We start from the raw sequence: 12,149 nt of genomic DNA on the forward strand, positions 1-12,149 counted from the left end.
CGATTACAGGAAGGGGTGCACCAAAAATGGACAGGAGATTGGCTATTTTCATATTTCCAAACTTTTGCGCTATTGAATCCCCCTGCCACCTCTGCTGGGAGAAAAGGCAGGTGTGTGCCACAGGTGCTTGCTGCAAGTTGCCCTGGCAGCTGGAAGGGAGCAGAGGGGGACACACGCTAATTCATTTCACCAGGAAACAACTCTAGAGGCACTCGAGTGCAAGCACTGGAAACACTGCAGCCGTGCTGTCTCGAGTTAGGTACAATATGTGGAGATGTGGAAAGCGTCTCCGAGGCAGCACACTCCCCCTTCTTGCAGTACACAGACAGCTGTGTGCGAGGATCACTTGCATTTGCTCCTGACCAGGGAAAGGCTCAGTGTGTTGAGCAATGTGAGTCCAAAGGAATGTAACCTGTTCCTTTGTGTTTGGATTTACTGACCAAGCACTGAGCTGTCTTGGCTCCTGGGGACTGGAGAAGCACATGAGCAAATGCACTTTTCTCCCCTGGTGGGAAGCTGGTTTGATGCCTTATTACCGTAATTGCCAAATCCATCAGTCATTGCAGGCTGTTTTCAAGACTTCATCCTCTTTCACCCTCTGCTCAGGAAGGAGAGCCAGCTTATTTTGACAATGCTCACAGAAAGGTGCTTGGCATTTGTTTATTCTGCACTGTACCTCTGGTCATCCTTGTTCTTCTCACTCTTTAAAGGTAAGCTAATCTCTGTTTGTCCAGGGCTTTCATTTTTTTGGTAGTGGTTTGGGTTTATTGTTGCTGTTGTTTTGATTTGTTGTTTGGTTTGTGTTTTTTTTTTAATCTTCTAAATGCTAGTTACATCCAACTCCAAATATTTTTCTCAGTAAGTCTTGTATCTGCTTATATTTTGGACTTCATTAGAGTCCCATGCTGGTTTAACTGACTTTTGTAATCAGTTTGGGTAAGTTTGTGGATCTTACAGTGCTGGGATCTTACATTTTTTTAGAGAAGGAAGAAGCGAGTGAGTTTGGTTTTGTTGTTTCTTTTTTTAATTAAAAGTGAGTAATTTTAACTTCCGTAAATTAATTGAAATGGTTGTGTTTCAAAAGAAATATTTTCTTGCTTTCCTGAAAAATGTAACCTTACCATGGTTTTTTGACAACAGGAAATTATAACTTCAGGCTGAGCAGAATGATTTGGGAACGCTGTAGGTGTGTGAGTACAATGGTGTTCTACAGAGAAATACAAGCAGAAGAAAATTCATAACTGTTTATTCTCTGTGCATCATGTAGAAATATTAAATCTGTATAAATATATAAATTTATTAATTCTGGTTTGTTTTTATTAAACATACTCTTAGTATGCTTAATAAAAACCATTAAGACAGAGATGGATATATAGCTGAAAATATCTAATAAAAATAATGGGATTCTGTTAGTCTAAGAGGTGTCAGCTCTGACTAAGCTGTCTTCAGAAGTTTCAGCATGGTGCTAAAAAAATAGGAGCTGTGTGATTATTTCAAAACATTCAGGGTAGCAAGGCTGACAATAAAGTGTTTTTAAGTGAGAATGTTGAAATAGCCCCAGTCATGAAAGATATTCAGTATTCTACACAAAATGTGTTTTTATGGGTCCCTTTCAGCTGCAACATAAATACCTGCCGCAACCAAAAATTCTAAAACTAAGTATTCTAGGTGTGAAGGACCATATTTTGTTTCTCACAATTTATGTATAAAGAAGGATTGTCTTTTTAAAGCAGAGAAAGTTGTCCATCTATTTCATAAGTGCAAGGGCACTGGAAACTTGCATATATGGGATGTTGCACTGGACTATTCATGCCACATAGATAATTCCTCATTAATTCATCTGAAGCTGTAAAACATCTGGGCATTTCATTATTACAGATCCACATTTCATCTACCTAATGTAGTAATGGTACTGCAGAAAAATATTTCCCCACCTTGCTGAATTAAGAACCTTGCCATCTTCAAGATATTTCTGTGCTACTGTAGGAGCTGAACTAACCGGCGGGTTATAGCATCTAGTTATGAGATAAGTAATTTTGTGGACATTCCCATTTTGAGTAGTTGTGTGTCATGTAAATCCTTCCTTTTAAATAATGAGTAATCACTAATTTATCAGGGGATGCCTAGTTTATCTAAACATCACATGAAGACAAACTGCTTTTATAAATAATTCAGAGAATTTTTTGTTAGGTGCTCTTACCAACAGCTTACAAGTGTGCACTTTTACAGAAAAATGCGAAAGCAGAATAAAATTAATCTCTGATAATGTTGGTCTGTAACTGACTTCTGCTTTACAGATTTTTTTAAGTAAAAAAAAAAAAAAAGAAAAAAAAAAAGAAAAAAAGGGAAAAAACCCCAGAAAGACCTGGGAATTGAGCAGTGGGGGCCGAAGAGAAAAAAGTCAAGATGATATTAACATGTTATCAGTAGCAGAGTTTTTTGTTTTTTAACAGTAAATCCAGATTAACTTCCCCCTGGGTTCCTTAGTTCACCCACAAGGAAGTCACACCAAATTCAAATCATAGCTAAAATCACTCTCACATAACACTGAGTTTTTTCAACATTGTTCATAGCAATTTATCAAGTACTGAAAACTCCTGTAGGGCTGTTTGACAGGAAAGTTGTCACAAGAACTAGATAAAAACCAAACACAAACAACACATGAAGAACTCAGTTTTTTTTCCCAGTTCTTTCCTCAACTGTCTGCCTCAACCTGACTTTACTTGCAATAATGCTGGAAGCCCCAGTAGTCATGTCATTTAAGTTGGGTCATTGCAGCCCTCCTTCTCAAAGGGCTGATGATGCTTTTTTTGAGACATGGGTCTAAGGAAAAATCAGGAAACTGGTTTTCAACCTTCCTATATCCCAGGTGAATACTGTCAGGGTCAGACATCCCTTCCAGGCCAGGGGCAATCCTTGAAGAAGCACCCAGAATGTAGAAGGACCCAGTGAGTCTCAGCAGCTACCTAACAACTTTGGGTGGAGAAATTTGCAAAACCTAGTCTAAGGATTGATTGCAAAGGAGGGATCATTCCTGCTCCTTTTTTTTTGAGTGTGATGCAATCTGAGGGATAGGGTGCAGACAACCCTGCAAGTACATTCTGAGAAACATGTCACAGTGATCACAAAGATGCATAGCCTCTCTGAGGAGTTACCTTCATATCAGGGCATGGTCACCTAGAGGGTTTGAACAGCCAGGGAGGTTAAACTCACACTTGGCTAGTCTCCAGTCATACCATGTATTCTAATTACTGTGTCTTTATATCCTTTTTTATTTCTCAAGTGAGACCATTACAGTGCCCACATGCCGCACAGAGCAGAGTCAGAGCTCTCAGGTTCTTTGTTCTGTACAGACTGCCATCAGGGTCGTATCTGGGCAAGTGGCTTTGAAAAGCCCAGCAAAGGCAAAGGCAAGCTGAGGACAACAACCTTTCTCTGCAGTCTGGTGGGAATATAAGTGCTCAGCTGTATGGGACAAATCCTATGGCAGGGGATGCTGCAAGTGAACTAACCAGCTCAAATATGTAAATGATGAAGTAATTCAGCCTGACTTGGTGTACCCAGCTGGTGCAAGCAGCTTTTCTTTGGATCACTCATAAGACAGATTCGAATTGCAATGCTACACCCAATTTCATGCTTTTTCACACCTTTGCTTATTTCGATGGGGTCTAGTGATCACATCAGAAGAGAACTGATGATCTCTTGGAGCAAATCCTCACAAATTTCTTGGTTCACTTCCATGCAAGCAGGTGCTGTTTCTGCAACAGCAGAAGCATTGGCAAGATAGCCTCAGAAGGCCAGATTCCCCTGCCAGGCAACAATTTCTCTAATGTGAGCTAATTAGACTGAGGTGACACGAGTTGAGAGATCTGTGTAGTAGGAAGAACAAATAATGTTCTGTAAATACCTATATATGGAGTCTAAACTTCAGGCCTCAGCTGTTTAAGCCTGATAGAACTACAATGATGTGTTTTAATCAAACTTATTTACTCCAAAGAGACACAGTTGAACAGATAAAAGGGTTCCTGTGCCTTACGGGAGAATGGCGTAATATCATTGGTAATTTAGGTGGTTGGTGAAGTAGCTGTATTTTTACATCTCATAACTGTTATCAGAGTAGAACCATATGTGAAAGTTAAATCATTTAGAATCTTTCATACCTTAATTAGAGGTCTGAAGGTTGTATTCACCTCAACTCTCCGTATTGTCATTGACCTACATGAGCTAGGTCTTGGCTTGTACTGGTAGCTCTTTTCTTCCATACTGATGGCATAAGAAGATGCCACACATGCAACTTGCAGACGTGGCAAATTGCTGTCAGATCCCTGCCACTACTTTAATATCTAATAGCACAGACAGCAGAGCTGATCACTCTGAATGCTGAGAGCGTGCTAAGGCATCGCATGTGCATGGAGCCAAGGGAATAAATGTACTTGTCCATGGCACGTGCACATATACTCTGTTATCAGGAGCACTGGTGCTATTGATATCTGTCAATACATTTAAGACAGGGTCCTCAGGAAGCCCCTATTTCCTCTGCATTACTGTCTGCTACAGTAACTTGCTGTTCATGCTTGCTTCTTGAGGTTCACTTTATAGTTCAATGAACCAGACCTTGTGCTCAGTCAGTAATCTTCTATGCGCATTCACTGGCACAGCTCTAAGGCTGATCTGTATTATCATGGGCACAGCTGTGACAGTGGAGCTGGCCCAAGCTTCTGAGAAGTTGCCAGGCTCTAGGAGAGTTGGAGGTATTTCTATGTGCATTTGCTGATAGGGATCTGAGCTAAATCTTGTATTAGTTCTTTTCAAATGTAACTGGAAAAAGTGGGCAGGTCCAGAAAAAGCAACTGAGTCATGACATCACCAGTGCCTATTGTTACATGCAGCTATTGGTATAGCAGTCTTGCATGTAGGGAAGGGTCCAGAAGCGGATGAGAAAGTAGCATCCATCTGGTCTTTGGGATGATGCCAGATGGCACCTTGGGTACCTTCAGCCTTGCTTCAGCTTGTAGAGTTTTCTGATGGCCTCAGAGCAGAAGTTCTCGTTCCAGGTAGAGGTTTTATCTCTTAAAGGCAGCTTCAGAACTTTTCTTTCTCTCTGGTTTATTTTTCAAAGGCCTGTGGAAAAGAACATGAGTTAGTTATGGTGGTAGCACATACAATTTCATTTGCATGTGACAAGCAAGGAGGGAGGTATAGTCTCTTCAGCTCTAAAGTGTGATTAAAGTAGATGAAAACCCTTTGCATCAGTCCTGACATGGTTGTTTGAAGATGTCTACTGACTAGAGATCCTACATAAACTAATTAAGAAAGAGATCAAATCTGACTGTGACAGGTAGGACTAGCACTGGCAATCAGTATCAACCAGGAAACGAGAAAGGCAGACAGGAGTTTATTGCTGTTTTAGAACACAGTCCTGAGAAAATATGGCTTAAAGAAAGAGTTTTGCTAATCAAATACTTTCTGCATTGAGCAAAACAGCTGATGAGAAGGCTGAGACCAGAACTAGATGGAGTGTTTGGAAGTAAGACTCTCCCCACCCAGGGCTTACAATTAAGTCAGTAAATTGCAATGGAAAGGAACCTGTAGTCAGCATGAGTACTTAGGTATGTAAACAGTGAGGTGCATGTGTCTCCGTCTTGCATTGCTGTCAATTGGCTTTGCTCAATTAGAAAGTCTGTGCTTAACGGAGTGCTGAAACAGATGCCTGCAAACCTTATCACCATTCAGAAATGGGTATTTTCAACACTTTTGCATCCCACAAGGTTGAAGAGAAAACCACAGTCCTCATTTCTATTCTTAATGCAACATAGATTTGATCAGAAAAATTACTTAGAAGAAACAAGCAGGCTTGAGAAGGTCTCATTTCTCACTGAAAGCTCTAAGAGGCTGAAGTCAGTTTGCAGACTGGACTAAGACAGTACGTGGTGTTCACTGAAGCTCAGCTTTGATTACATGGAAAAACATCACTAGTCACTTAGATCTTCGCCATACAAAAGGAGAAAATTAAGTTGTAAATTGGAAAAGATGTGTCTATGGCAGCTGAGGTGAGGGAGGGTCTGATCTATACAGGTTCATATAATGGTAGAATAATTTGGCTGGAAGGGATCTCCAGAGGTTGTTTAGTCCCACCCTTCTTCTCTGTTGGGTTGTTATCTGAGGAGTCAGCCAGCAAACATCTCCAAGGACAGTGGTGTTCCTTATGCAGAGTACACTTGATTAAAAAAAGGCTCTCTTAGTACTGTGGGAATGCCCCATCATGCACCTTTATCTTACCGGTCCTGTCCCTGTGCACCCCCAGGAGAGCCTGGCTTCTTCATGATGGAGCCCTTCCTCATGGAAGCTGAAGGCAGCCAAAATAACTCCCCCTTGTTTTCTCATCTCCAAGCGGATCAAAAGCATATCTCTTTAACTCTAATCCACCTGCTGGGTTACAGCCTGTTGTTTGTGGCCTCCATTTCACTCACTCCAAGGGATCAGTGCTGCCCTGTAGAGGCTTCATGACACAGAACTAACTGTGTGTCATGTTGTGGGTCTCATTGAGTGCAGGCTGGCTGTAAAGAATGATGCCTCTTAATGTTCTCACCACATTTGAGTCGGTGCATTTGGGAAAAACCAAAAGTAGAAAGTCATATAATCATGCAGATAATACTTTACATAATTCTTAGCCATCTTGTGGGGTTTTTTTGAAGATCCTGCAGGAGTGATAAAGTGATTTGATGAAGTGCTTTCCCTTTAATATTGTGTCATTTTAGAAAGGTAGTCAGCAAACTGAAATCCAGCTTTTATAACAAATATAACAATGGGAAGAAGAGATCGAAACTTAAATAAAAAGTTGCCAGATAGTTTGCAGTTCCCACTGTTTCATGTGGCAAATGGGCAGCAACTTTGAATTAAACCTGTTCATGTTCAGGCTTCACACACAATCCATAAATGGCAACTGGGCAGCTGCAGGAGCTCCAAGCAAAAGCTTTGCCTTTCTTTTATAACCAAACAGCTATCCTGTAGCATACTCTCTGCAGTAGCATTTTGTTCAAGGTCTGAGACTTCTAATGTAATTTCCAAAGATGTTAGGGTCACCAATTATAATACAAATTTATTGGATTGGTATCTCAGCTCCAGCACTTCAGCACTCCTGGCACCATCTGATCTACTTATGTGTTGCCAGATTATATGAAAGAGAAGGTAGATCTAAGGAAACCGGTCTGTGGGTAAGGAGAAGAGACATCCTTCTCCAGAGGAGGTCTCTGTCAAGTGGACAAATTACTTCACCTATGGGTCAAAATGCTCTAGCAGTCTCAGGAATTCTTTGCTGGGGAATACAAGAGGGCAGCCCAGACAGTACAGGATCACTTTCTAATTTTCAGGCTCATTCTGGTCTTGCTCAGAGACCAAGCATCCTGCATCTGTGACATTGCTGCTGTATTACAGGATGACAATCATGCTCCCTCTGGATGCACAGGGCACCAGTTTTGTTTTAATATTGTTTTGTCTGCACCAACATAATTCAGGAGCAGTAGACTGAAGTTACCAAAGATTAAAAGCAACAGAGTAAAGACAGGACAAAATCACGCTCCCCAGATCGTCATTCTCTAGAAGTACCTCAATTTCACTGTGATTCATTTTTGCTCTTAGCCAGGATGAGTGACTCAGCCAATGCAGGTTTGGCTGGCAGGGTGCAGCAGGGAGAGACCAATATTTCATATAATCACTAACAAAACCAGGACCTGAGCCACGTACCCAAGGAAAAGACAATAGCATCTAGGGTTCTGAAAACAGATCAATGCTAACCAACACTCAGCTGTCACTGAGACCTTGATACCTCTAAAGTCTGGGGGAAAAAATCAAACAACAAAATTGATGTAAGCTTTTAAGCCATTTTGTATGCATATAAGTAAATCTGGACTGAGTCAACCAAAGCATAGTACATACAGTTTCAAGTGTATTAGGTCAGATCTCCACAAACCTTGGTTGATTGGTCACAAGTCCAATTTCCTCAGAGCCAGTAATTTACTTCATCAAGAGGTATTAGAAGCAGCTTTTCTCTTCAATGTGAAATAAATTCAGACTTCTTGCTAACCCTTATTTACAATTCCCTTTGTCTTTGAAGACCTCAACCACCAAAGCCTCAGACTTCTTTCCCTTAGAAAAATCCCTTGATAACAGCCACTTCTGCTGCCAAGACCTCCGAACTGTCACCAGCTGATTGGCAGCACAATATCTCATATAGACAGGCAGCATGTTTGACCTGACTTAGTGAAAGCTAATGGCTGCTGCCTGAAACAAGGCTGAGTCTTATCTATAGGTGTGCTATGAAAGTTCTGCTCCCCAAGTGTGAAACGGTTTCAGATTTAGGAAACGTTTAGAAAATGTCTCTCCATATTTCCCAGTTCACATATTAAGCACTGAACAAATTCGGAGTCATTCAAGGTGCAGTCAAAATTTTCATCTGACTAACCCCCATCCCTTTCAGAGGGCTCTTACATTGTGTTTTTCATTATCCATCATTTAACTTTTGGTTGTAAAGACAAACCTGGAACTTTCTTTGCATTTTCAGATCCATGTTCACTAAGGATGTTTGTGTCTTGCCTGTGCCTTGCAGCCAGTGGAGCTCTTACTTTGTTCATGGACAACAGCTGCACCTTGAGTGATGAGGGAAAAAGGCAGGAGAAGCCATCTCTAGCCTTGCCTATTGCATCCTCAATGACTTTGCTGCTTAGCTTTGCTATGCAAGTACAGGTGGCAGGCTGGCAAGGCAGCAGTTCATAGTTTGGGAAACTAGCTGTCTCTGGGATCATAACCAGCTGATGAGCACTGCAGAAGGAAAAATGGAAAGAAGCACTGCAACATCTCTGAGCACACTGGGCAGTTCCTTTTCATAGTGTTATTGTCTGTATCATTTCCACTCCAGCCTATCCTCTACATTGCCCAGAGTAGTTTAACCATATTACCACTGCTTCACCAATAACACGCTGAGTCAATGGTTTAGAGCAAGATCTCTCCCTCATCTTTGAACCATAAAAAAAGGCAACAAGCTTTTTTTCCTGTTAAGGACATCCCTGTGACTAAGGAATAACTCTTGGAATCTTTGCTCTCTTCACATCTTGGGACAAAATTATTATGTTTCTCTTTGTGGAAAGTTAGTATATCTCAGTATATAAACTGAGGAAAACTGACTAGAAAAGGCTGATTGCTGCTCAGGCAGGGGTGGGTTGGGCACAGATCAGTGGGTGGCAAGCAATTGTGTTGTGCATTATTTTTCTGCTTTGAGTTTTATTTCTGTCTCTCTTTTTGTGGTCTCCCTTTTCATCATCATCATCATCGTCATCGTCATCGTCATCATCATCATTATTATGTTTTATTATGTTTTATTATTAATATGTTTCATTAATGTTATTGTAATTTTTTTCTAATTCTTCATCCCCTGGAGGGAGGGGAGATTGTAAGCGAGTGACTGCATGGCACTCAGTTGCAGTGTGGGGTTAAACCACAACATCATTGCAGGCTCCCTCAGTGCTATTATCTGCACTGGGTTTAGGAAAAAGAACTCCTCCTACCTACTGTTTTTGTTAGCTTAATCAGACTTGCCTATCTGTTTCCACAGAAATCATTATTACACCTGTCAGTTAACTTATGACTTTCTTGGATCTGAGCTCTCCACATGTGTAGAGTGGACTTTTGATGGGGAGGTGCAGACTGACTTGACCCTTTTCAGAGCCATCTGATAATGCTGTCTATAATGCCATGGCTTCCACATTGATGCCACTTAAAGGGTGAAGCTCATAGTGCTTTCCTAAGAAGAGCTTTCCCTGGGTTGACTGGTTTGGGTGCTGAAACCCATAGAGATGAAGGGATGTGACAAGATGCTCTGCAAGCCAGTGGGATCAGGGAGTGCAGAAGGCCAGTCCAGTATACTGATGGCCATATCACTGGTGTCTTGCTTTTATCTTACGGTTTTGTTTCTTCCCTTTGTCTTCCATTACTACTCCTCTCCACAAATCCCAGGATAGTTGGCAAGAGTTTCTTCCAGACAGCCACAGCACTCTGTAATATGTAACAAGAGGTGTCCTTCTCTTCATGACTGCTCCAGATTCCTCCTCCTGTGCTCCCTATGCATCTAGTATTATAGCAATGACTCTTGTATTGCATAGAGCTAATGCAAACTAGCATTAACCTAAAAGTGCATTTTTTGCCTTTACTGGCTGTAGCTGCTTAGGTTTCTGACCTGGAGTAATGAGACAGTTTAAATAATGTTGATAACTGATTGATTGAGGGGCATCCCACTGTTAATACCTGAAAGTATTCAGCCTTTAAAACACCCACAACCAAGCCAATAGGACCAAAAATATAAGTTCATCCTTTCATTATATCATTTTAGCATGTTGTCATGGGCCTAGAGTCTTTAAGAAAAAACCTTTCCTTGCATACCTTTTTGATACCCATCGCTGCTGGGAACTCTTTATCTGCTATGAAAGAACAAAAATGACCTGTATCAGGAATATTAGGCACTTCTTGCTTAGGAAGTCAAGTAATTTCTCACATTCCTCTGGATAGCTGATGAATTTTGTGTGTAAGATGCAGAAACAATCTGCATAGCGAGAGACAAAGATTAGAGTCAAAGATTACCCAGAAGGGAAGTAGATTAAAAAGAGGTTTTAAATGAGAGAAATATTCAAATACACAACACATAAACACACACACACAGACGCACAGGGGGTAGAGGTAGCTGATGTGATTCCATTGTTTCTTATGTGAATCCACTTCCCTGAAGGCATGATGGCATGCATTTTAAATCAAAGGGCATTGAAAGAAATAGTGCATTTGCAGCCACAGATAAAAGTAACAATGCTGCACATAAGAACAAAAGCAGATGGGACACATCTGTGTCTCTGGAGATTAAGTGACATATGGCAATGACATGCTTTACATTCTCAAAAATCTGCAAAATATTCAAAAATAAGTTGTTTTTTATAGCTACCAAATCATTAGAACATGACTCATTTTGTAAATGCTCTTGCCATTGCAGTTCTTTATGCGAATGAAATGGTCTGTGAAACAACCTGCTTTTTTCCTGATACTTTTCATGTTGCTTCCCCCATAATTCATTATTGCATGTAGTGTGTGTGCGTATATGTTTCCTGTGATCATTCTGTTTGGATTCTGAAAGCAATAGCTAAAAATCCCTGCAAAAGTACAGTGATAAACTGAAATGAAAATAAATAATAGAAGGAGCTGTGGCAGGAAGGTTTTAGGAAAACAGTTTTAAGTTCTAGGATTTACCTCTGATAACCATAGTATTTAATGGATTTTTCCTCTGTAAATATTCCAGCTATAAGAAAATTAACTACAATCATTACCCAACTAACAACACTTCACTGTATAATGGCACTGATGTGTTTGTTTTTTATAAATGCCAGAGCTTTACTCATTTTCTTTTATGAAACAAGTAACAAACAAAACAAATAACAAACAAATAAACCAAAACAAAAGATACATGTCAAAGTAGCAGTACAGAGAGAGAAAAGTGACATAGATGTGGTGAAATACTTGTGGAAGGTACAAGGGGAGTGAATAAATGTCACAGCTACAGTATCACTCAATTTTGAGACCTTTCATGAAGTATTGGGGAGCAAAATATATTAAAGCAACAATGTGATGGATCAGAAACATACTGTTGATTGTAACTTATCATGTTCTTCAAAAGGATTATATAAATGAAAGTGATTTTAGGAACTGTCTTTGAAAACAGAAGAAGAAAACAGAGAGACATTTTATAATTCAGAGGCATGTTAGCATGCATATATGTTTATATAAAGTAATATGGAAAGACTACGATATTTTGTCTGAAAGCCATCATGTTAGGTACCAATAATCTTGGATGAATAAAGTAATAACTTGTATATTTGGACTCAAGTGTCTGCCTAAAGAAATGAGCAACAGCTAGAAAACAGAAGCTCCCCCTCCCCAAAAGTTGAGACCAGGGAACACTATGAAACAGATGTAAAATGGTTGATAATACAGGTGTCATTGTTGAAAAACTAGTGGAAATCCATGTTCTACTACCTATCACCGTGTCAATATTTCATTATTTATTCTTTGCTGTGCACAACCACCCAGAATGTGTCTCAGACCTGCATCCTCAGTTA

The 12,149-nt window shown here is 40.3% G+C and overlaps 1 protein-coding gene across 1 annotated transcript in view; it reads left to right on the top strand.

Moving 5' to 3' along the window:
- Positions 1–334: 334 nt before the first annotated feature.
- LOC128940474 (neuronal acetylcholine receptor subunit alpha-7-like) overlaps positions 335–12,149 on the top strand; it is a 57,988-nt gene continuing 46,173 nt past the window's right edge. The window contains exon 1 of the mRNA XM_054281907.1: positions 335–710. Coding sequence (XP_054137882.1) covers positions 632–710 — 79 coding nt within the window. The 5' untranslated portion in view covers positions 335–631. The remainder of the gene's footprint in view (positions 711–12,149) is intronic.

This window comes from Melozone crissalis, unplaced genomic scaffold (assembly GCF_028551555.1).
Source record: "Melozone crissalis strain CALT ecotype California unplaced genomic scaffold, PUWL_Pcris_2 ptg000005l_1, whole genome shotgun sequence".
Taxonomy (NCBI): domain Eukaryota; kingdom Metazoa; phylum Chordata; class Aves; order Passeriformes; family Passerellidae; genus Melozone; species Melozone crissalis.